Source organism: Salmo trutta, chromosome 28 (genome assembly GCF_901001165.1).
Source record: "Salmo trutta chromosome 28, fSalTru1.1, whole genome shotgun sequence".
NCBI lineage: Eukaryota > Metazoa > Chordata > Actinopteri > Salmoniformes > Salmonidae > Salmo > Salmo trutta.
Window position 1 is genome coordinate 8,795,516 of NC_042984.1, and position 26,125 is coordinate 8,821,640.

Here is a 26,125-nt window from a genome sequence, read left to right on the forward strand (position 1 = left end):
ATGGTTAGTGTGAAATACATGTCTAACAGAGCGAGTACACCTACATTATGTTTGTATTGTGCTTTTGGAGCACAGCGGTAAAAGGCTTATACAGTAAATAAATTCTAATATGCTACAGTCAGTGTGTGAGGTCGTTCACAAAATGACAGGGGAAGAGGTACATAACTAGATTGGTTTCCTAACCTAGAAACAAAATTGTTTATCACATTCGTTAATAAACAACATCCACCTTAATGCATATTCATATCAGTCTTTGAAGAACCAGAAGCATCCGAATTCTGAAATACAGTGACCATCCTCACATATTTAAAGTGGTAGAAACCAAGAAGGTTGACAAACAGAGTCTGGTTTGAATTTGCAGTTTCTAAAATAAACTGTCATAGAAAAAAGTCCAGGCAAACTGTCTTGGGATTCCGTAATGAAGAGCTCTAGTATTTCGGAACAAATTCCCAATTGTGGAAAACCCCACCCAGACATGGCACTTAATTGCATTCATTAAACATTTCTGATGACCTCACTTCCTCCTCTTCCTACTAGTCATTGAGACATCTCCATACAGCAACAGATAAATGACAGACACCCTGCCTTACACCCAAATACTCCTGACTAACCCCCTTTATATCACACAACGAATAACAAACAATTGTTCAAGTACTCTACCTATGAGCCCTTTCTAATATATTACTATAATCTCATAATGATCCTGAGTTATCAGCCGGTTTGAGTCTGTAGAAAAATAACCACACTTAAAAATGTCATATTGTGAGTGGTAATAAAACATTATTGTAACACGGGTCGTATAAAGGGGACCAAGGCGCAGCATGTAGAGTGCTCATTTCTTAACTTTAATGAAGACACTTAAACAAAACAACAAAACGACAGCCAACAGTTCCGTCAGGTACACTTGACAAAACGGAAAACTACCCACAAAAACCCAGGAAGAAAAACCCCTACTTAAATATGATCTCCAATCAGAGGCAACGAGGATCAGCTGCCTCCAATTGGAGATCAACCCAAACAACCCCAACATAGAAATAGAAAAACTAGAACTTAAACATAGAAATAGAAAACATAGAAAAACCCAAAACACCCCCTGTCACGCCCTGACCTACTCTACTATAGAAAATGACATCTTACTAGGGTCAGGACGTGACAATTATAAAAGGCTTAAACATGCTTAAAACAACTCCTTATACCTCATTATTAACTAGGTGGTTCGAGCCCTGAATGCTGATTGGCTGAAAGCTGTGGTATATCAGACCGTATACCATGGGTATGACAAAAAAAAAAAAAAAAAACGTTTTACTGTTCTAATTACATTGGTAACCAGTTTAAAATAGATTTAAGGCACCTCAGGGATTTGTGGTATATGGCCAATATACCACGGCTAACGGCTGTATCCAAGCACTCCGAGTTGGGACCATATACCAGACCCCCTCGGGCCTTATTGCTTAATTATACTCATTATAGAGTGGTGAGGAGGAAGAGGAGGAGCTCCATGGACCCTTCCTGTCCAGATGTAATTTAGCCATTCATTGTAGTCATTGCACTCTGTAGAGTTGCTAGGTTCTCTAGTTTTCTCGTGTCAATTAACTTGTGACATTCCTGGATTACTAACTATATTAATAAAGTCTGATTTAATCACCAAATATGATAGTCATTTTAAAAAAGGTTAAGGGTACAAGACTGTGTACATACAGTATCTGGCTGTTTTGGTAAAATCACTAGATATCCCATCGAGCCAAGCGGGAAGAGGCTGCCCAGTTCCAACACCAGTCATCAATTCATTAAGGCAGATTGTAGGTTTTATGCCCTGATATAAGGAGCTGGCGGCGAAAATATTGATGAAACAGTTTAGAGGTCGGAAACGAATAAATCAGATGACTCATATTTAGGACAGTGAATCGATATACAGTACAATCCTGAAATCAGATGACTCATATTTAAGGACAGTGAATCGATATACAGTACATTTTACATTTACATTTTAGTCATTTAGCAGACGCTCTTATCCAGAGCGACTTACATTTCATACATTTATTTATTTATTTTTTATTTTTTTCGTACTGGCCCCCCGTGGGAATCGAACCCACAACCCTGGCGTTGCAAACACCATGCATTGCAAACACCATGCTCTACCAACTGAGCTACAGGGAAGGCCTGTAGCTCAGTCAGTACAATCCTGAAATCAGATGACTCATATTTAAGGACAGTGAATCAATATACAGTACAATCCTGAAATCAGATGACTCATATTTAAGGACAGTGAATCGATATACAGTACGATCCTGAAATCAGATGCACCTGTCAGTAGTAGAACAAAGCTCAAAACAAAATAAATGGTGAAGTCTCCTCCGGACATGGTAGACACTTCCTCCTCCTCACCGTTCTATTCCTGTTGGTTTGAAGTATTTTTCTATTATGTAGTTAACCTCCATTGTCTTCCAAGAGTTGCTGCATATTTTTCACACTGCTAGTCTTTTATCTGACATCATCACCAGGGCAACTACTCCCATACACTTCAGCTGCATGGCATGTTTGTCAAGGTGAAACGTTCAGATTAAAAATAGAACAGTACCTTATAGAACAAACAGAGATCTTGATTTCACAAGTCTGGTATGTCTATTCTCTATTGTAGTGACGTGTCGTTTTAACGTCACATGTTGAACATCCTTTTACTGCCTGTTTATAACGCTGAACTGTTATGGACTACTGATTTCCTCCAAGCGCTCTCTCTTTCTCCAAGACAAAGGGTCATAAAAGTGGTCCTTCACACCTAGATGTGGTCACAGAAATCAGAATGAAGAGAATGGACTTGGAAGCTCTAACCCTGGCAATTGACTGGTAAACTCATGGGTACACTCGCAAAGGCTGCCTGATAATGTGATGCAATAATTCCCTTGGTATTTTGGAATGTTCTATCAACTGATAGACCCAGTCGGTTTTAGATAAAACGTCATGGCCCTGCCCAACGATGGGGAAAATAACCTGTCGTTACCTAGGTTACCCCATTGGCTCACAGCAAATACCTGGCCTTTTTCCCCCAAACACAAATTTTCTTTTTGTCTGCTTGTTTTAGTCAATTTACGACGTTTAAGCAAAGTACAACATTGCCTGCTCCTGAGAGTTCTCACTACTTAGTATGTTTTTCTATGTAGGGCTTCCCTTCCTGCCGCTTTCCATGACGATGCTAGCAGCCACGATGCTAGCAGCCACGATTAGCAGCCACGTGAGCGAGTGAGTGCTAGCTACTGACAGGAACATTAAGCTAGCCAAGACCAACAACACAAACAAACGTACTGAACAGCTCCAAGTAGTGAGTGGGGTTACAAATAGACTATACTAAACAAGTTAAATGTCATACCTGTGATGAAATGTTTTCCACACACATAGCTAGCTACGTGTATTCTACTTGGACACCGGGTCCCCACATTTCCCACCCTCCCACTTTGAATAGCCTGAAGCCATAGGACTCTTCCCGCAGGCTCTACTTCCCTACATGGGAGCATTGGCAACCACAGGTTGGGATTGTGACCTGGTTACATGTACATTGAACAACACAGCAGCTTTTTGGCATGTTTTGTTTTTTTCTGTATATAACCAAAAAAATAAACACCGAAGTTGGCTCTTTTACACTGGGGGTCAATGGGAAAGAATGTTTCTTTTTCCCAATTTGCCATGGTAATGTATAATTTTCATTCAGATGATGCTAACTGATGTGGCTCATGCAGTTGTAATGTCAGTTGTGTTGACTCGGCAACTTACAGCACAAATTGAAGGGTACACTTCCTGATTTTCCTCCATGGCATGGGTACACTCAAAATGGCTGCCAGTCCACCCATTATGCCATCAATGACTTGAATGGAGATGCCCTTTCTATTCATTCCTATTTCTATGGGTGTGATACCATGTGACCTCACAGGACAACAAAAGGACTCTGCTGTCTCCACCTCACACTCTTAACCTCTTATCCTGCCAGACCTCTTAACTCTGGACCCAAAGAAGGGAGGAGAACCTCCATCTTCAGCAGCCCGACCACAGAGCCTGGACCTTTACCTTTAATGGCCAGAACTGGTAACTGATAAGTTAGGGGGGAAAGTACATTTTAGGGAACAGTACCTGTAATCCAGTAGACAAATTGGGACAGAAGTGCCCATGCACTAAACAGACTCAGAAGGAGACTTACTCTCAGAAGAAGACTTATTCTCACAAGAAGACAGAAGACCTTAAAGAGCTAGCGTAGCCTGAACGGTACACTTCAGCTAACCTTCTCCAAGGACAAAGAGCTAGCGTAGCCTGAACGGTACACTTCGGCTAACCTTCTCCAAGGAAAGAAGGAGAAGACAATTAGAACACAGCCTCTGTACCCACAGTGTCTGAGGTGGACACGCCCTCACCCAGGTGGACGCGCCCCCAGACACTGTGACACCCAGGTGGACTTAAAAAAAGAATATATGAATATATATATATATATATATATATATATATATATATATATATATATATATATATATATATATATTAGCAAGACACCCCCAATAAAGGAGTGGTTCGGCAGGTGGTGACCACAGACCACTTCTCAGTTCTTATGCTTCCTGGCTTTAGTTTTGGTCACTTTTGAATGCTGGCGGTGCTTTCACTCTAGTGGTAGCATGAGACGGAGTCTACAACCCACACAAGTGGCTCAGGTAGTGCAGCTCATCCAGGATGGCACATCAATGCGAGCTGTGGCAAGAAGGTTTGCTGTGTCTGTCAGCGTAGTGTCCAGAGCATGGAGGCGCTACCAGGAGACAGGCCAGTACATCAGGAGACGTGGAGGAGGCCGTAGGAGGGCAACAACCCAGCAGCAGGACCGCTACCTCCCCTTTGTGCAAGGAGGAGCAGGAGGAGCACTGCCAGAGCCCTGCAAAATGACCTCCAGCAGTCCACAAATGTGCATGTGTCTGCTCAAACGGTCAGAAACAGACTCCATGAGGGTGGTATGAGGGCCCGACGTCCACAGGTGGGGGTTGTGCTTACAGCCCAACACCGTGCAGGACGTTTGGCATTTGCCAGAGAACACCAAGATTGGCAAATTCGCCACTGGCGCCCTGTGCTCTTCACAGATGAAGCAGGTTCACACTGAGCATGTGACAGTCGTGACAGAGTCTGGAGATGCCGTGGAGAACGTTCTGCTGCCTGCAACATCCTCCAGCATGACCGGTGGGTCAGTCATGGTGTGGGGTGGCATTTCTTTGGGGGGCCGCACAGCCCTCCATGTGCTCGCCAGAGGTAGCCTGACTGCCATTAGGTACCGAGATGAGATCCTCAGACCCCTTGTGAGACCATATGCTGGTGCGGTTGGCCCTGGGTTCCTCCTAATGCAAGACAATGCTAGACCTCATGTGGCTGGAGTGTGTCAGCAGTTCCTGCAAGAGGGAGGCATTGATGCTATGGACTGGCCCGCCTGTTCCCCAGACCTGAATCCAATTGAGCACATCTGGGACATCATGTCTCGCTCCATCCACCAAAGCCACGTTGCACCACAGACTGTCCAGGAGTTGGCGGATGCTTTAGTCCAGGTCTGGGAGGAGATCCCTCAGGAGACCATCCGCCACCTCATCAGGAGCATGCCCAGGCGTTGTAGGGAGGTCATACAGGCACGTGGAGGCCACACACACTACTGAGCCTCATTTTGACTTGTTTTAAGGACATTACATCAAAGTTGGATCGGACTGTAGTGTGGTTTTCCACTTTAATTTTGAGTGTGACTCCGAATCCAGACCTCCATGGGTTGATAAATTGGATTTCCATTGATTATTTGTGTGTGATTTTGTTGTCAGCACATTCAACTATGTAAAGAAAAAAGTATTTAATAAGATTATTTCTTTCATTCAGATCTAGGATGTGTTGTTTAAGTGTTCCCTTTATTTTTTTGAGCAGTGTATATATATATATATATATATATATATATATATATATATATATATATATATATATATATGAATATACATACATACATACATACATAACCGATGTGAAATGGCTAGTTAGTTAGCGGTGGTGCGCGCTAATAGCGTTTCAATCAGTGACGTCACTCGCTCTGAGACTTGAAGTAGGGTTTCCCCTTGCGTTGCAAGGGCCGCGGCTTTTGTGGCGCGATGGGTAACGATGCTTCATGGGGTGTCAGTTGTTGATGTGTGCAAGGGTCCCTGCAGTGCCTTAGACCGCTGTGCCACTCGGGAGGCCTCAGACGATGACAACCAGGTGTACCCAGCCTCTCTGTCTCTCACACAGAAACACTGTGATACTGCAGCTGCATAGACTCCTCCCCAGAGACAATAGGAATGCTATCTCCAGGACAATTTCCTGTTTTATCTCCTCCTCCTCCCATTCCTCCCTCACTCCTATCACCACCTCCTCCCATTCCTCCCTCATCTGCCTCCACATATTCCTCCCTCACTCCATCCTCCTCCTCCCATTCCTCCCTCACTCCTTCCTCCTCCTCCTCCCATTCCCCCCTCACTCCATCCTCCTCCTCCCATTCCTCCCTCACTCCTTCCATTCCTCCCTCACTCCTTCCTCCTCCTCCCACTCCTTCCTCCTCCTCCTCCCATTCCTCCCTCACTCCTTCCTCCTCCTCCTCCCATTCCTCCCTCACTCCTTCCTCCTCCCATTCCTCCCTCACTCCTTCCTCCTCCTCCCATTCCTCCCTCACTCCTTCCTCCTCCTCCCATTCCCCCCTCACTCCTTCCTCCTCCCATACTCCTTCCTCCTCCTCCACAAGACTGGCCACAGCTCATGATCAGCAGCATTGGGCCAACCCTCTCATCCTGAAGCACTGAAACTACTATAGATTAACTAACTAACCTAAGCAAACTCTCTGTGGCATACAGAACACAAACACAAAACATGTTCCTTACAAACACAGCAGGTGTATGGACAGCAAGCTACAGAATACATCACATGCTCTACTATTACCTATGCACAGAATACAGTATCCTCTGGACAGAGCACAGGCATCCCTTACATCACACACACACTTACCATTACACACACACACACACACACACACACACACACACACACACAGACTAAAACCCACATTGGTGCACCAGCCGGCAAAACATGCTGGCACAGCAAATGTACAGGAGTGTGCTATAGGCAACCCGATACTATGTGAGAGAGATAGAGAGAGAGATAGAGAGAGAGAGAGAGAGGGAGAGCAAGAGAAAGAGAGGGCTAGATAGAGAGAGTGTGAGAGAGTACTAGAGAGTGAGAATGAGAGGGCTAGAGAGAGAGATGAGGTGACTCATATGGATGCCTGAAGTTCTAAGGGTCGAGACGTTGTTGTAAATAAAATCACCTGGGCGCATGAGCAGCAGTGTGCGCCGTTTTCCTTTCTGACTTACAGTATAAGACAGTTGTCATGTTTATCTTCTAAGTTAACCATTCTTAACCAATTAGAGAAAGCAATTGTAATTTCCGACATTAGCGTAAAGGTTAACATGCACACCTCTCCCCGATGCTGATATTAGACAACCCAACACCAGAGAACCCATCACCAAGGAATATCTCAGTCAGACAACTTGGGAGTACTGTGTCTCAAAGTCAGCCTCACAGCCAGGGAATGTAATGGAGAGAGAGAAAAGAGAGAGGGAATAGAGGGAGAGAAACCATAGCTAGCATCAGAGGGAATGGAGAGAGAGAAAAGAGAAGGAAGGAGAGAAAGGAAGGGGGTTAGTGAAGACATCCTGCTGCTGTCGCCACCCTGTGAAACGGACGAGTGGTAAACCCCTGACAACTTATTGGAGGGAACGCTCCACAACTAAGATGTGCTTAATATTACTGGGCTGCTCCAGCAAACGTTCAAGAAACGTCCAGGTAACGTTCAGCAGGTCTTTTGTTGTGAGCATGCACACGAGGAACATATCTACATCATATGTTGCTTTGTTTTTTTATAATAAAAAAAAAAAAGGTTTAAGAAAATAGTATTCTTTATTATTACAATACTTATATTTTATTAATATTGAAGCAACTTTTAAACAACTTCCATGTCCTTTAAGAATAACAACAACAACAACAATAAACTGAGCAAAGTACAGAGATCTTTGATGAAAACGTGCTCCAGAGCGCTCAGGACCTCAGACTCAGATAGTTTGTTGGTGATGTGGACACCAAGGAACTTGAAACTCTCGACCCGCTCCACTACAGCCCTGTCGATCCATTTCCTATAGTCCACGATCAGCTCCTTTGTCTTTCTGACGTTGAGGGAGTGCTTGTTGTCCTGACACCACACTGCCAGGTCTTTGACCTCTGCCAAAGCAGGGGCCCCTCAGGGGTGCATGCTTAGTCCCCTCCTATACTCCCTGTTCACCCACGACTGCGTGGCCAAGTACAACTCCAACATCATCATTAAGTTTGCTGACGACACTACAGTGGTAGACCTGAACACCGACAACGATGAGACAGCCTATAGGGAAGAGGTCAGAGACCTGGCAGTGTGGTGTCTACCCTTACCACCTGGGGACGGCCTGTCAGGAAGTCCAGGATCCAGTTGCAGAGGGAGGTGTTTAATCCCAGGGTCCTTAGCTTAGTGATGAGCCTTGTGGGAACTATGGTGTTGAACGCTGAGCTATAGTCAATGAACAGCATTCTCACATAGGTGTTCCTTTTGTCCAGGTGGGAAAGGGCAGTGTGGAGTGCGATTGATATTGCGAGCAGTAGCAAAGACTGAAGGAAAGGTACTTATTTAACTTGTAAATAAGTGTAATGTGTAATGAACAGTTAACTACTAGGTTATTTACAGTTAGTAAATTAGTACTCCTACACTATACTCTCCTAGATGAATACTCCACCAAGGTAGGGGGGTTCTTGTCGTGTTGCGGGAGCTAGCTAGCGGGAGCTAACTGAATGTAAACAAATTAGTTGTATCATTCCACATTCAACTATTCAATTCATTTACATTCAGTTAGCTAGCTAGTGTGCCTATTCTCATTTTCTAGCTACAGAACACTGCTTCATGCCTCCAAAAATAATGGGGAGGTGCCTCTAGTTTTGTTTACATTTTTCGAATGGTTAGCGGTGTTAGCATCTCCTGGGAAACCAGGTGTAATACGTGTGTGTAATATGTAGCACTAGTACTCACTGTCTTCACCTGGACATGGCATACCAGGCTTCAATGGAGTACTGGGGAAGACTGCAAGAAAATAATGAAAGACAACTATGAATATCCAGAGACATGTCCAATCAAAATCTTGGGACATAGACGGACTAATGATAGAATGATTGCAGAGGAGGAGAGGAGGGAAAAGGAGAGGAGGAGCTGAAAAGAGAGTAGAGAAGAGGAGGTGAAAGGAGAAGATGAGATAGAGAGAGAGAGGGGGGGGTGAGGCCTGACTGAGGCCTGACTGACCGTGCAGCAGGAGTCCAGAGTTCCTGTTGCGGCTGTAGATCCGGAAGGCCTCCTCTAGTTCCATCTGAGAAGAGATGGTACATGGCTCTCCTATGAGACACACGCATGGTGACACACAAACAGATTATTAACTTATTTCACACACGTAGTGGAGATAAGCAGGTCGTAGCTAGCTTATGATCTTGTCTACCCTGATTACAACTGAGTCATCTTCCATCCGCAGGTGCCCAATTACCCTCATTGTCGATCCACTTGAGCGTGATTGGCTGCTGCCGGTCCAAGCCGCACATCACCCTCACCTCCTCACACAGTCCAATGTAGGTGACCGTGGTAGCCAGGTCCATGATCAGCATGTCCCTACACACACACAGGAGAAATAATATGAAAATTATTCAAATCACAAAGACTCTTTCACATTGACGAATATTATTCAAATGACAGAGACTTTGACATTGATTAATATTATTCAAATCAGACTCTTTCACTTTGCAACACACCAGGGTTAGTGCAAATGGAAATACACCCAATTGGATTCAGTCGAGAAGCTTGAACATAAATCAAAATGCAGCCCAAGCCAGACATGCATTGAATACGTGCACGTCAGTCAGAGAGTACTTCCTTAAGACAATACTGGAGGTAACTGTCCAGTAATGGTTCAGCGTTAGATAGACTAAACATCTTGTAAAAATGTAATTACAACAAACCACTACAGACAGCCATCCATCACGTGAATACCATTTGAATGTGATAAACAGACCAAGGAAGGATTAATTACTACACAATATGATTATCAACTGTGCACGGCTACAGGTTGAACTGTGCACGGCTACAGGTTGAGCTGTGCACGGCTACAGGTTGAGCTGTGCACGGCTACAGGTTGAGCTGTGCACGGCTACAGGTTGAACTGTGCACGGCTACAGGTTGAACTGTGCACGGCTACAGGTTGAACTGTGCACGGCTACAGGTTGAGCTGTGCACGGCTACAGGTTGAACTGTGCAGATGAACATTTGGACTTCCTTTAGCGGGAGGAAGCGGAATGATCCATGGCTGTGACAGCCTGGTGGCAAACACCATGCCACATACAAGCTGCTGCACACCGTGTGTGTCTGTCTGAATCCTGAAACTAGGACCTACAGGATGCCAGGTTGTGGGAGATGCCACTCCAGGCAAACACAAGTCAACCAACCAGTCAGTCACTCATTTTACATTATTTATTTTTTTACATTTTAGTCATTTTAGCAGACGCTCTTATCCAGAGCAACTTACGGTAGTGAATGCATACATTTAATTTCTAAACAATATATATATATATATATATATATATATATATATATATATTTTTTTTTTTTTTTTTTTTTTTTTTTTTTCCTGTGCTGGCCCCCCGTGGGAATCGAACCCACAACCCTGGCATTGCAAACACCATGCTCTACCAACTGAGCTACAGGGAAGGCTCTCATTCAGATATCACTCTAGTCTTTCATCACTGCTCCAGGGACAGACGTCAAAACTCAATCTTTAACCAGAGATAATGCAAGTAAAATACTGTAAAACTAGTTGGTGGAATGTGCTTTAAGGTTTGTCACACCGAAAACAAATGTAATGTTTTACAAATGTAATGTTGTCTTGAAGACAAGGTTAATTTGCTTTGACTCTAGTGTTCCATAGGCCTACATGATGACTCCAGTGTTCCATAGTCCTACATGTTGACTCCAGTGTTCCATAGTCCTACATGTTGACTCCAATGTTCCATAGGCCTGCATGTTGACTCCAGTGTTCCATAAGCCTGCATGTTGACTCCAGTGTTCCATAGGCCTACATGTTGACTCCAGTGTTCCATAGTCCTACATGTTGACTCCAATGTTCCATAGGCCTGCGTGTTGACTCCAGTGTTCCATAGTCCTACATGTTGACTCCAGTGTTCCATAGGCCTACATGTTGACTCCAGTGTTCCATAGGCCTACATGTTGACTCCAGTGTTCCATAGTCCTACATGTTGACTCCAGTGTTCCATAGTCCTACAGTACATGTGCATTTTGCGGGGCAAAATGCAACACTCACTCAATTGCGTTCTGATCGCTCCCTCTACACATGCGTGCTGAGTTCGCACACAAACTCCCATTAAGCCTACAGAAATAAATACCCACAAAAACAGTGGGACATGGGGCATAAAAAACTGATGGGATACACAAGCTACATTCCTTGCCCAATTACGACAGTTTTATCACAAATTAAAAATGTACTGGTTGATTGAAGTAGGGAAATACAGTGCAGAAAGTATTAAGACCCGCGATGATTTTTTTTCACATTTTGTAACGTTACAGTCTTATTCTAAAATGGATTAAATCATTTTGTCCCCTCATCAATCTACACACAATACCCCATATATTTTTGCAAATGTATAATAACAAAATATCACATTTACATAACTATTCAGACCCTTTACTGAGTACTTTGTTTTTTTAGAATTGTGTGTAGATTGATGAGGATTTTTTTTTTTAAAACCATTTTAGAATAAGGCTGTAACGTAACAAAATGTGGATAAAGTGAAGGGGTCAGAATACTTTCCGAATGCACTGTAAATGAGCATATTTTTTATTCCATTGCAGTGGCGGGCCTTGCCCTTGCATTAAATAAATGTTTTTTGTCATTCGGAGTACTCGAAAAAAACAATGTGTGTACTTGAACAGACCAAAAATGTAAAATGCCCATTCCTACGTTGCTCTCTGTTCAATACCAACTCATCCCTGAATAAGTACTCTCCTTCCGTTGGGTCAATGACACTAGAAAAGGCCTATGGTTCTCTGCTATAGGTAGCAGGTGTTATGGGGTAGCCATGGCAACTATGTATAGATTATTTTGACCTGTTGTACATGTATGGTTTTCTATACAGAGACCCGTTTGAGTCCAATGACAGACAGTGGCTCATACAAGCCAGAGGCAAGAGACAAGGCTACTCTTCTCACAACTCACATCTGCATGCTACAAAACACCAGGTTAGACAGCTGCTCTGTTAATGAGAAAAAAATGGGGACAACTTGGACAAGTCATTCTTATTCATTGACTAAAAGAAACGTCAGCCTTGTATTGCGGAATAATTCAGTTCCCTCATGCAGTTAAACAAGTGTGTCTCACTATTTGTGAGCATTTTAAGTGAAATTTAAAAGGCTAGACGCAAAAATCAACAAGCTATTAGAAAACAGCTAAAGCAAATAGCTAACAGCTACAAACAATTATGCAAAATAGGCAACCGGTGTCTAGTAGTTAGCCTGATGAAACCATCCTGATAGCTGCGTTCACTATTCTGTTTAGAAGTTAAACGTGATCAGGCTGGTCCCACCAAGCTATCTAGTAGTAGGATATTTCCATGAAATATCAGAGGCACAGCATATACAGAAAAGGTTGGCTGCACTGATGAGACGGCTAGCCTAATTGGGAGTGAATTGCAAATCCAACTCACATTCATGTGAGTGTGGTGAGCAAACCATTCATTATAATGCAGGTTTCACTTCTGTTTCTTGGCTACTATTGATGTGGACATGGACACCTGTGATTGCTCCTTGTTTGTCTCTCAAACCATGCCAGGTCTCAGCTGTTGACTACATCATGGTTGGTACCGCGGCCATCTGCCGGATTCAGAGTGGCTCTTTGTTGGCACAAAATGGTTACCTACCCTGCATCTCCAGGCCGGTGGCAGGCTACATTTTGATGGATAGGTTAATATCGTCATCAACACACAATAACATCAACTGGTGAACTGCATTTGTAATTCATTCCAAATCCAAAAGCCTACATTCAAATCGCTGAAAATGTTGGTTTCTTTTCATATTCGTATCTAAACAGTCATTTAAAATTCTGAAAATTGAGATTACGCTTCTACATAAATTCATAGGTGACCTTGTGGGCACCCTTTGATATGGACATTGTAAACTGTAGTGTGTTCATTTTCAACATCACACCTCATTAGGCCAACCTAACCCCCTCCTGTCTGAATCTGCTACTGTTGACAACACACAAACCCAATTCAGAATATGGCCATTGAACAATGGGACAAATAGGCAGATATGTTCAGGATCACTTAAGCCAGACATAATTCAGTATTTATATTTCCAGAAGATCATTTTAGGGCAGCCAGTGGTGATATGGTTAGTATTCGACTGATCTCGGTTACCCAGAATTTATATTCTCGTGAAAGTTGTCACTTCCCGTTTAACTTCTGGGGGGAACGACATTAATAATTGTGATTTCCGTTGTGTGAAGGAAAGAAGCAAAGTGTCGGCCAGACCCCTGCCTTCAGCTAATTTCTCCGGTGTGTATGATCCGTGTGGATACATGTGCAAAGCAGTACACATGGAAGAGTGCTGATGTTTTCAACACAATTAGTTAGAATCTTAGCAGTGTCCATGTTTTCAACACAATTATTTAGAATCTTAGCAGTGTCCATGTTTTCAACACAACTATTTAAAATCTTAGCAGTGTCCATGTTTTCAACACAATTAGTTAGAATCTTAGCAGTGTCCATGTTTTCAACACAATTATTTAGAATCTTAGCAGTGTCCATGTTTTCAACACAATTATTTAGAATCTTAGCAGTGTCCATGTTTTCAACACAATTATTTAGAATCTTAGCAGTGTCCATTCCATCCCGTAGTTTAAGCCACTGCAATGGTTGTGCTTGAAAATGTTGACTGGCAAAGGGGATGTCTCAACATGCTTGCCAACTGGCCATGGCAAACGTTTAATATACTGTATAACCATTTAATTAATACAGCCACAGCTACAGTATATGAAACCAAAGCAAAGCTAATTCATTTAGCATGTTAATGTTCTTTTTTCAACCACTGTAAGTTCATAAGAGACAGTAGATACCCTGAGTGTACAAAACATTAGGAACACCTGCTCTTTCCATGACATAGACTGATCAGGTGAATCCAGGTGAAAGCTATGATCCCTTATTGATGTCACCTATTAGATGAAGAAGAGAAGATGGGTTAATGAAGGATTTTTAAGCCTTGAGAAAATTGAGTTCTTCAAACCACCGTGTTCAGCAAGCGGTTGATAGGACTGGCAGTGGACAAAGTGCACACTGTTGTTCATTGGTAAGTCTACATTTCAGACAAACTCCTGGCTAGCCATTGCCATTGCAGCTAGCTAGCTGTATCATCCATCCTACTTTACTATTAACTGACTAGCTGTATCAGGCAGCTTCAGATGTGAGGGAAAAAATATATATATATATATATACACAGTGGGGGGAAAAAGTATTTGATCCCCTGCTGATTTTGTACATTTGCCCACTTACAAAGAAAGGATCAGTCTATAATTTTAATGGTAGGTTTATTTGAACAGTGAGAGACAGAATAAAAAATCCAGAAAAACGCATGTCAAAAATGTTATAAAATGATTAGCATTTTAATGAGGGAAATAAGTATTTGACCCCTCTGCAAAACATGACTTAGTACTTGGTGGCAAAACCCTTGTTGGCAATCACAGAGGTCAGACGTTTCTTGTAGTTGACCACCAGGTTTGCACACATCTCAGGAGGGATTTTGTCCCACTCCTCTTTGCAGATCTTCTCCAAGTCATTGAGGTTTTGAGGCTGATGTTTGGCAACTCGAACCTTCAGCTCCCTCCACAAATGTTCTATGGGATTAAGGTCTGGAGACTGGCTAGGCCACTCCAGGACCTTAATGTGCTTCTTCTTGAGCCACTCCTTTGTTGTCTTGGCCGTGTGTTTTGGGTCATTGTCATGCTGGAATACCCATCCATGACCCATTTTCAATGCCCTGGCTGAGGGAAGGAGGTTCTCACCCAAGATTTGACAGTACATGGCCCCGTCAAATGATGCGGTGAAGTTGTCCTGTCCCCTTAGCAGAAAAACACCCCCAAAGCATAATGTTTCCACCTCCATGTTTGACGGTGGAGATGGTGTTCTTGGGGTCATAGGCAGCATTCCTCCTCCTCCTCCAAATACGGCGAGTTGAGTTGATGCCTAAGAGCTCCATTTTGGTGTCATCTGACCACAACACTTTCACCAGTTGTCCTCTGAATCATTCAGATGTTCATTGGCAAACTTCAGACGGGCATGTATATGTATTCTTGAGCAGGGGGACCTTGCGGGCGCTGCAGGATTTCAGTCCTTCACGGCGTAGTGTGTTACCAATTGTTTTCTTGGTAACTATGGTCCCAGCTGCCTTGAGATCATTGACAAGATCTTCCCGTGTAGTTCTGGGCTGATTCCTCACCGTTCTCACGATCATTGCAACTCCACGAGGTGAGATCTTGCATGGAGCCCCAGGCCGAGGGAGATTGACAGTTCTTTTGTGCTTCTTCCATTTGCGAATAATCGCACCAAATGTTGTCACCTTCTCACCAAGCTGCTTGGCGATGGTCTTGTAGCCCATTCCAGCCTTGTGTAGGTCTACAATCTTGTCCCTGACATCCTTGGAGAGCTCTTTGGTCTTGGCCATGGTGGAGAGTTTGGAATCTGATTGATTGCTTCTGTGGACAGGTGTCTTTTTTACAGGTAACAAGCTGGGGTTAGGAGCACTCCCTTTAAGAGTGTGCTCCTAATCTCAGCTCGTTACCTGTATAAAAGACACCTGGGAGCCAGAAATCTTTCTGATTGAGAGGGGGTCAAATACTTATTTCCCTCATTAAAATGCAAAATGAACTTATAACATTTTTGACATGCGTTTTTCTGGATATTTTTGTTGTTATTCTGTCTCTCACTGTTCAAAAAAACCTACCATTAAAATTATAGACTGATCCTTTCTTTATCAGTGGGCAAACGTACAAAATCAGCAGGGGATCAAATACTTTTTCCCCCCACTGTATATATACACTGAAAAAATATATATAAAAACGCAACATGCGACAATTTCAACGATTTTACTGAGTTACAATTCATATAAGGAAATCCGTCAATTTAAATAAATTCATTAGGCCCTAATCTATGGATTTCACATGACTGGGCAGCCTTGTTTAAATGCCAATCTTTTGTTTGAACACAAGTACAACAACACACTAAAGTTGTCCAACATCCGTTTAGCTACTGTTAGTTCCAGTATTTCCTTTATTAGCTTCAGGGTTGTTGCCACGACCATTGTAGAGGTATGTTTTAGGTTGGGTGTGGCAGCTAGCGTTACTAAGGGCATGTGCAGGTAGGAAGCAGCTCTCTGGCACTTCTACAATATGTACTAGCCAGCAGAGCAAACCTGGTTTCTTACATCGAGAAGATTGAACGACTGCTTGTTTCTCTGGAAAACGGTCCTTTTCGTCCTCATGCAAAGTAGCACAAAACACAGCAGTCATTTTGGAATCATACCAAGAGCTCATACCGGAGCTCTGAGGCAAGCGTCGAAATCACTAAGCAGTGTACTTCAAAGCAGCATGCCAATGTTTGGTTAAATCACATTATCTGGTGTTACAATCTGTAGCTAATTCAGAGCCTAATGCCTTGTAAGAACTTAATGAATAGGGTTGTGGGCACTTCTCATGATAGGTATCCATTAACATATTGATCCATCATTGTAAAAGTAAAATCAGAGTATATTTGTCACGTGCACAGGATACAGCAGGTATGAAGTGATACACTTACATTTTTACATTTACAGTCATTTAGCAGACACTCTTATCCACAGCAACTTACAGTAGGGAGTGCATACATTTTCATACTTTTTTCATTCTGGTCCCCCGTGGGAATTGAACCCACAACCCTAGCGTTGCAAACACCATGCTGTACAAACTGAACAACACGGGACTTGAATTTCATACACATGTCCCATGTAAACTCTTACTTTGGGACCACTCTTTAGCGTGACTTCATAGACACTTCGATGTAACTACGTGAACATGTATCTGATCATACCAAACATTAGGAACACCAGCATCCACTGGTTCAAAGGCACTTCAATCTTTTGTCTTGCCACTTCACCCTCTGAATAGCGCACACACACACACAAGTCATGTCTCAATTGGCTGAAAAATCCTTCTTTAACCGGTCTCCTCCCATTCATACACATCGGTAAGGGATCATAGCCTTCACCTGCATTCACCTGGTCAGTCTATGTCATGAAAAGAGCAAGTATTCTTAATGTTTTGTATACTCAATGTATAGTGTGCATCATCTCTTAGAAAAATGCTTAGGTTAGAGTCAAACGTCAGGAAAGTCAAAGCATTATCCTATGCCTGAAAAAATTCCCAAAAGCCTGGCAGTGAGCGAGGTAGGAAATGACTCACTATGACAAATCAAAGCCCATGGGAATCTCTAAGAGCAGGTAGAGACTCACTGCATGTCTCACTACTTAGACACCGTCTCAGACAGCTCCTCTGCACGAGAGCCCACTGAGTTAAAGGGACAGTTCACCTGAACTCAAATACTTTTTTTATACCTTAAAAAGTGGTCTAGAGTAAAGCTGAAACCATATACCACACAATCTGTGGTTATAGTTCCTACATGCATTAGGAGATATCTACAGGCTACAAAACTGGAATTAAAGATAGTCACCATGTAAATAGATCACATGGGCCCCATCTTCCCTTTTAATTCTGACTTCAGTGTGAACTATCCCTTTAAGGAGAACTAATATGGCTGCTCATAATGGGTTGCTAGGCAACTGAAAGAATTAGGCTGTCAGCAAATGGACACTCAGCCCACCAAGGCCACACAATATTACCTCCCCCACCCCTTTAAATATGTTTAGAATTGGGAAATTACCAATGCATCCATAGAGCTCAGAAAGAGGGCTGATGCAATTCCAAGTATTCAAATTCTACCTAAGTCAACTCCCCCACATTAGCACAGACTCATATCATCATATCCATTGCATAACTAGGCACTGTCGAGCTGTAATCTTCAAACCTTGAAAAGCACTTCCTACCTGTGCATGCACACTTCATTATTCATGTTAATTTGCGGGTTTGTAAGGTCGATGTGATAGACAAAGTAAATACAATGGGCAAAAGAGAGGGCTGTGTGTATAACAACACTCAAAGCATTCAGTCATCAACAGAGAAATACACTATATGACCAAAGGTATGTGGACACCTGCTCGTTAAACATCTCATTCCAAAATCATTGGCTTTAATATGGAGTTGGTCCCCCTTTACTGGTATAACAGCCTCCACTCGTCTGGGAAGGCTTTCCACTAGATGTTGGAACATTGCTGCGGGGACTTGCTTCCATTCAGCCACAACTGCATTAGTGAGGTCGGGCACTGATGTTGGGCGATTAGGCCTGGCTCGCAGTCAACGTTCCGGTTCATCCCAAAGGTGTTCAATGGGGTTAAGGTCAGGGCTCTGTGCAGGCCAGTCAAGTTCTTCCACACTGATCTCAACAAACAATTTCTGTATGGACCTCGCTTCATGCACAGGGGCATTGTCATGCTGAAACAGGAAAGGGCCATCCCCAAACTGTTGCCACAAAGTTGGAAGCACAGAATCAAATATAATTTTATTGTATGCTGTAGCATTAAGATTTACTTTCACTGGAACTAAGGAACCTGAACCATGAAAAACAGCCCCAGACCATTATTCCTCCTCCACCAAACTTTACAGTTGGCACTATGCATTCGGGCAGGTAGCATTCTCCTGGCATCCGCCAAACACAGATTCATCCATCAGAATGCCAGATGGTGAAGCGTGATTAATCACCAGAGAACGCATTTCCACTACTCCAGAGTCCAATGGCGGCAAGCTTTACACCACAACACTTGATATTGTGCATGGAGATCTTAGGCTTCTGTGCGGCTGCTCGGCCATGGAAACCCATTTCATGAAGCTCCCGACAAACAGTTATTGTGCTGTCGTTGCTTCCAGAGGCAATTTGGAACTCGGTAATGATTGTTGCAAGCGAGGACAGACTATTTTTACGCGCTTCAGCACTTGACGGTCCCATTCTGTGAGCTTGTGTGGCCGACCACTTAGCGGCTGAGGAGTTGTTGCTCCTAGTCGTTTCCACTTCACAATAACAGTACTTACAGTTGACTGGGGCAGCTTTAGCAGGGCAGAAATGTTACAAACTGACTTGTTGGAAAAGTGGCATCCTATAACAGTGTCACATTGAAAGTCACTGAGCTCTTCAGTAAGGCCATTCTACTGCCAATGTTTGTATATGGCGATTGCATGGCTGTGTGCTCGATTTTATACACCTGTCAGCAACGGGTGTGGCTGAAATAGCCGTAACCACTACTTTGACGGACTGTCCACATACTTTTGTATATATAGTGTTAAGTTATTCCCTTCAAACATTCAGAGAGTCTGGACATAGTACCTTTCAATGAACAGCAGGTCTGTTTAATAAGCCAATTGAGTAATGCTAAGTTATTGTATAGCGCCAGCCCGCTAGCCTAGGCCATACAGGGATGCTGTCATCTTCTCTGCCTCTCTTTTTGGCACAATGATTTGTTTAGGATGGGGTGGGATCTTCAGAGCCTCCGCAAATCAAGGAGGCTGACATTTTGCATATTCAAAAACGGCTTATCAAACATCCAAGTATACCCTGTGCTTGGCTCGACTCCCATCCTCTGTAGTGTGACTGATCAGGACTTTACATTGAAGGAGCGTCCTTATCACAAGGTTGCAGCCCGTCAATAACATTTGCGTCGCATTCATTCAAATCGGACAACCTCTAGACTGTAAATTTGCATATTTTTACCCTAAGACAATTAAAAGGCATAATTTGTTTGTTTCAGCAACCAAAAACATGTTATAAAGAATATAGCCTCCAGGGTTCATCTCAGAACGCAGAAGAGAATATGGACCCCTATTCACATTACATTTCATAGGAGCACTGGTCTGGGATCAATGTATCAGCTCTTGTTCATTATTATTGTAAAGGCAAAACCTGACACTAGATCAGCACTCCTAGTCTGAGACGCTTTGTGAATACGGAACACTGGTGTTTGGCCATATGTGAGACCGCATCTTATTCTGACTGGAATTATTGCCAAGTTATTCAGTGGCATCGTCGGTCACCATTATTATGACCACTGCAGCCCTCAACCTCGAAAACACCAAGCCTTAAATCTACCTACAATAACCTTTTGCCTGTAGACAAGCCTCCTTTTGCATGGAGCAAACTAGTATGCTCCCTCTTACTGTTATGTCAACAGCCAGGCCCAGATTTGTTTGACTGCCCGTCCCAGCAACACCTGACACACACACACACGTCGGTTAAATAATAGCATCAGCCACCTACAATAAAAGCACCGATATCAACACAATTTTGCAATCCTGGAATGTGACGATGATTCTCCAGTGACACTGATTCAAGGAAGCAACTTATGAACCTGAATTATGCAATGTACCTGAATACACATGGCGGTCTAAGTCCCCGAATGTGTTTTGTAATGATTAGGCCTGAGGTGAATAAGAAATGTCTTATCAGCCTATCACACATGGTATGTCCATGACATTCTGATAATATTGTAGTGAACGGCGTGGCAGGGAAGCAAACCCAGGTCGCTGGCGCGAAGGTCGAACACCCTACGCATCGCGCCAATAGGAATAACGTGGCTCATATAGTAAGGATCGCTACATTGCCACCACCGAACAGGGAGGCACGTCCCCGTGCTTCGACTACATGGTCCTCTCACACGTCCGGGCTGTGCGTTCCAACGGCCTCACAGCCGCCATCCTACTTCTGACACCAATGTAGCGAACAGGGGGGCAGGGAAGCAAACCCAGGTCGCTGGCATTAAAGGCAAAAACACTCTACGCATTGCGCCAATAGGGTTAACCCACTTGGCGGGAATTGTAATGTTGCTCATATAGCGAGGATCACTCCAATATGACCATTACGTGAAGAGGTCAAACAGGGTTGTCCAACTATGTACATGTATGTGCACACACACCCTTGTCACTGTCCCATATCCCCATTGCCATTTATTATATAATGGCACTTGGTCCCATCCAGCCAGTTCAACATTTAAGAAACTAACTTTTAAGGCTTTATGAAGACATCATAAACCCTGTATTAGGCTAAATAGATGCTTCGGAAATCATTGCAAATATCACGCTGTAGGTTGTCACTTTCAACAAAGCATCAGATGTAACGGTCTTTAAATCCTACTATCCCAACTGTTACACCGAGAAGATTGAACGACTGCTGCAACAAGTTATGGAGGTTGGCAGTCTTCTAGATGAAAAAGTACGATAAACTGCGTCATTTGTTGATTTTATTTTTTCAATTGAATCTTTATTTAACTGGGCAAGTCGGTTAAGAACAAATTCTAATTTACAATGACGGCCTACGGACGACGACTGTAACCCACCTGTGGATTGGTTAGAGTTCGAATTCCCCATTGACAACCGTTTAAGTACTACAGTCCGTTTAAGTACTACAGTCCGTTTAAGTACTACAGTATGGCTAGCAGAACACTTTCTAGTTTAGCCTATGCTCGTTTCAAAACTGATTTACACTGACATAAGTATCACTGTCACAGATGGAATAACAATGTTGTGAATTAAATAAATCCTAGGTGCGAAATAGTTATTGTAGCCTAGGGCATTAAGTAGCTCAAAGGCAAGGTAGGATGATCACACTTATAACGTACAATTTATAAAGGCTGAAGCTAACGTAGCCAGCAGATCCGACCCGCTTGCTTACAGCTGCACTAGGGTCTGACAGCATTCCTGTGTTGATTAAGACACCATGGAGCCAGTAAGAGGTATGGCTCGGGAAACGATTGAACGACTCCAACAACAAAAAACTACTTGTTACTTTCTTATGAGTCGAATGTTGCAAATGCAATCCTCATAACCGACTTGCTAAATACTCACCCGCTGTAGTGCGCTTTAATTGTCACGTACTCTGAGCCCTGGTCCACCAGGGATCCGTATCTAGAAGGCATTGTAATCCAGGATGGGAACTACCAGAGACAACTAAACAAACCTGTATCAACAGGCCTCACTTGAAGATAAAGGTTTCCATGGAACATTTTGGATTGACCTCTCGATAGAAACTGTAATGTTCTGCGACGTGTCAAACATGAAATATCCTACTACCTGGTAGCCTCGCATGGAATTCCCACGCAACGTTTTATATTCGTAATTCTGGACACGAGCGTCTCCGGTGATATGGGGCTCGCTATGGTTACCGACCGTAGGGGGCGGAGAAAACGCACTGCCAGGCCCGGCCCAAATCACCTGTTGACGGTGTTGGGTAAAAGTAACATTACCTAAATAGAAAATGACTCAAGTAAAAGTGAAACTCACCCAGTAAAATACTACTTGAGTAAAAGTTTAAAAAAATATTTGTATCAAAAGAAAAAGTATAAATCATTTCAATTTCCTTATATTAAGCAAACCAGAAAGCCCAATTAAAACAATTATAATAATTGACGGATAACCAGGGCACACTCCAACACTCAGACATAATTTAAAATAAGCATGTTTAGTGAGTCCTCCAGAGGACGTAGGGATGACCAGGGATGTTCTTCTCTTGATAAGTGCGTGAATTGGATCATTTCCCTGTCACAATGTAATGAGTACTTTTGGAGTAAAAAGTACATACAATTTGGCTAAAATATAAATAGTAAAGTACATGGCCCGGTTGCATAAAGCACATTAAGTTAATCCCCCCTTATATTTTGCCTTAAATTTCCAATAACTTGAAAATGCTTTGTGCAACTGATAAAGTGAATTTCCACCTTAAATTAAGTGAAAAAGTTAAGGGTGCCCATGAGGTCCCTTAACTGCTTTTTCAGTATGGATATAGATTTAACAACAGCATTTTTGGAGGTGAACATTGCTTTCATCTGCTCTGTTAACAAAAGGAAAACATCAACCAGATAGCTACTTGGCTAAACAATGGAAGGTGCACAATCCATGGCTACAAAGCTAGCTGCCTAGTTAGTTATAGCTCCTCTGTAAGATAAATAAAAATACTAAGTACTTTACACCAATGCCTGTTGATTTAGGACATTTACCCAAGTCAAATATGGCAGTCATTTACATTTTAAGGGCCATGATAGGCCTAATGAAATTACTGCTAGAAATTCAGGAAATTAACACATTTAATCAAAGCACTTGAGTTTTCCTTTGTGACATTTTTAGTAATAACCTTTTCTTAATTAGCCTGAATTTGAAGAGAATATTAAATGTGGGCTTTTATAGATTTAAGTGTTGGTAATCGTTAATCAGAATGTTACAACCAAACCGAGACCGACCTGCACCTCTTCTGATCACTAAGCTATTAGGTTCTGATTAGCCCATTCTCTCTCAGCTCCAGGGTTCTGTGACTGAGAACTAGAACAGAGAACTTCTTGAGTGTTGCTATAACTGTTACACTTGTGCGCCATCTCATGGATTGACGGTGTAAATTCATTTATGAGAACCAAACCATTAGGCTACTACTGGAAACAGTTAACTTGTATTTATGTATTTAGTGACATGTATTACTAACAAATTGTATTTAAGAAATGTATCCTAGCAACAGATTAGGCACCACTGTGTGTGTGTGTACACACACACACACACACACACACACACACACACACACACACACACACACTACCGGTCAAAAGTGTTAGAACACCTACTCATTCAAGGGTTTTTATTTTTACTATTTTTCACATTGCAGAATAATAGTGAAGACATCAAAACTATGAAATAACACATGGAATCATGTAGTAACCAAAAAAGTGTTCAATCAAAATATATTTTATTTGAGATTCTTCAAATAGCCACCCTTTGCCTTGACAGCTTGCCATTCTCTCAATCAGCTTTACATGGAATGCTTTTCCAATAGTTTTGAAGGAGTTCCCACATATGCTGAGCACTTGTTGGCTGCTTTTCCTTCACACTGCGGTCCGACTCATCCCATATCATCTCATTTGGGTTGAGGTCGGGGGGTTGTGGAAGCCATGTCATCTGATGCAGCACTCCATCACTCTCCTTCTAAGTAAAATAGCCCTTACACAGCCTGGAGGTGTGTTGGGTAATTGTCCTGTTAAAAAACAAACGATAGCGGGACTAAGCCCAAACTACATGGCGTATCGTTGCAGAATGCTGTGGTAGCCTTGCTGGTTAAATGTGCCTTGAATTATAAATAAATCACAGACATTGTCACCAGCAAAGCACCCCCACACCATAACAGCTCCTCCTCCATGCTTCACGGTGGGAACCACAGATGCAGAGATCACCCGTTCACCTACAACGCTTCTCACAAAGACACGGCGGTTGGAACCAAAAATCTCCAATTCGGACTCAAGACCAAAGGACACATTTCCAGCGGTCTTATGTCCATTACTCGTGTTTCTTGGCCCAAGCAAGTCTCTTCTTCTTATTTGTGTCCTTTAGTAGTGGTTTCTTTGCAGCAATTCAACCATGAAGGCCTGATTCCCAGTCTCCTCTGAACAGTTGATGTTGAGATGTTTGCTACTTGAACTCTGTGAAGCATTTATTTGGGCTGCAATTTCTGAGGCAGTGCCCTGCTTAAGGGCACGTCGACAGATCTCTTACAAGGTCAAAAACGGGGATGCAAACCAGCCCAAGCTCTCAACCACCAGGCCACCAGCCCTCTGAGATCCTCCCACCCACAGTTCCCAGAGAGATCCCCACATTTTTTGTCATTTAGCAGACGCTCTTATCCAGAGCGACTTACAGGAGTGAATGCATACATTTCATACCTTTTTTTACATTTTATTTATTTTTTCCCGTACTGGTCCCCCGTGGGAATCGAACCCACAACCCTGGCGTTGCAAACACCATGCTCTACCAACTGAGCCACACGGGACCCAATGCACCAACCACAACAAGAAATTATCAAAAGAGAAAAATAAAGGAAAACAGAAAAACAACAATGCAAAAACAAAAGACATCAAGGCCAACAAAAATCATGTCAGTCGACTGAAAACAATTGAGGCAATGTATGGCACTATTTACATGTGTGTATGTCCATGTACAGTTGAAGTCGGAAGTTAACATACACTTAGGTTGGTGTCATTCCAAATCATTTTTCAACCACTCCACAAATTTCTTGTTAACAAACTATAGTTTTGGAAAGTCGGTTAGGACATCTACTTTGTGCATGACACAAGTAACTTTTCCAACAATTGTTTACAGACAGACTATTTCACTGTATCACAATTCCAGTGGGTCAGACGTTTACATATACCAAGTTGACTGTGTCTTTAAACACCTTGGAAAATTCCAGAAAATGTCATGGCTTTAGAAGCTTCTGATATGCTCATTTACATAATTTGCGTCATTTGGAGGTGTACCTGTGGATGTATTTCAAGGCCTACCTTCAAACTCAGTGCCTCTGCTTGACATCATGGGAAAATCATAAGACATCAGCCAAGACCTCAGAAAAAAAAATTGTAGACCTCCACAAGTCTGGTTCATCCTCGGGAGCAATTTCCAAATGCTTGAAGATACCACATTCATCTGTACAAACAATAGCACGCAAGTATAAACACCATGGGACCACGCAGCCGTCATACCGCTCAGGAAGGAGACGCGTTCTGTCTCCTACAGATGAACGTACTTTGGTGCGAAAAGTGGAAATCAATCCCAGAACAGCAAAGGACCTTGTGAAGATGCTGGAGGAAACAGGTACAAAAGGATCTATATTCACAGTAAAACGAGTCCTATAACGACATAACCTGAAAGGCCGCTCAGCAAGGAAGAAGCCACTGCTCCAAAACCGCCATAAAAAAGCCTGACTACGGTTTGCAACTGCACATGGGGACAAAGATCATACTTTTTGAAGAAATATCATCTGGTCT

General features: G+C 42.8%; 1 protein-coding gene across 1 annotated transcript in view; it reads right to left on the reverse strand.

Annotated features, from left to right (window-relative positions):
- LOC115165374 (protein kinase C zeta type-like) overlaps positions 1-22,505 on the reverse strand; it is a 128,831-nt gene extending 106,326 nt beyond the window's left edge. The window contains exons 1-5 of the mRNA XM_029718456.1: positions 22,401-22,505; positions 22,176-22,264; positions 9,630-9,751; positions 9,395-9,484; positions 9,128-9,178 (exon numbers count right to left, since the gene is read on the reverse strand). Of these exons, the coding sequence (XP_029574316.1) occupies positions 9,128-9,178; positions 9,395-9,484; positions 9,630-9,751; positions 22,176-22,264; positions 22,401-22,415 (367 nt within the window). The 5' untranslated portion in view covers positions 22,416-22,505. The remainder of the gene's footprint in view (positions 1-9,127; positions 9,179-9,394; positions 9,485-9,629; positions 9,752-22,175; positions 22,265-22,400) is intronic.
- Positions 22,506-26,125: the final 3,620 nt, after the last annotated feature.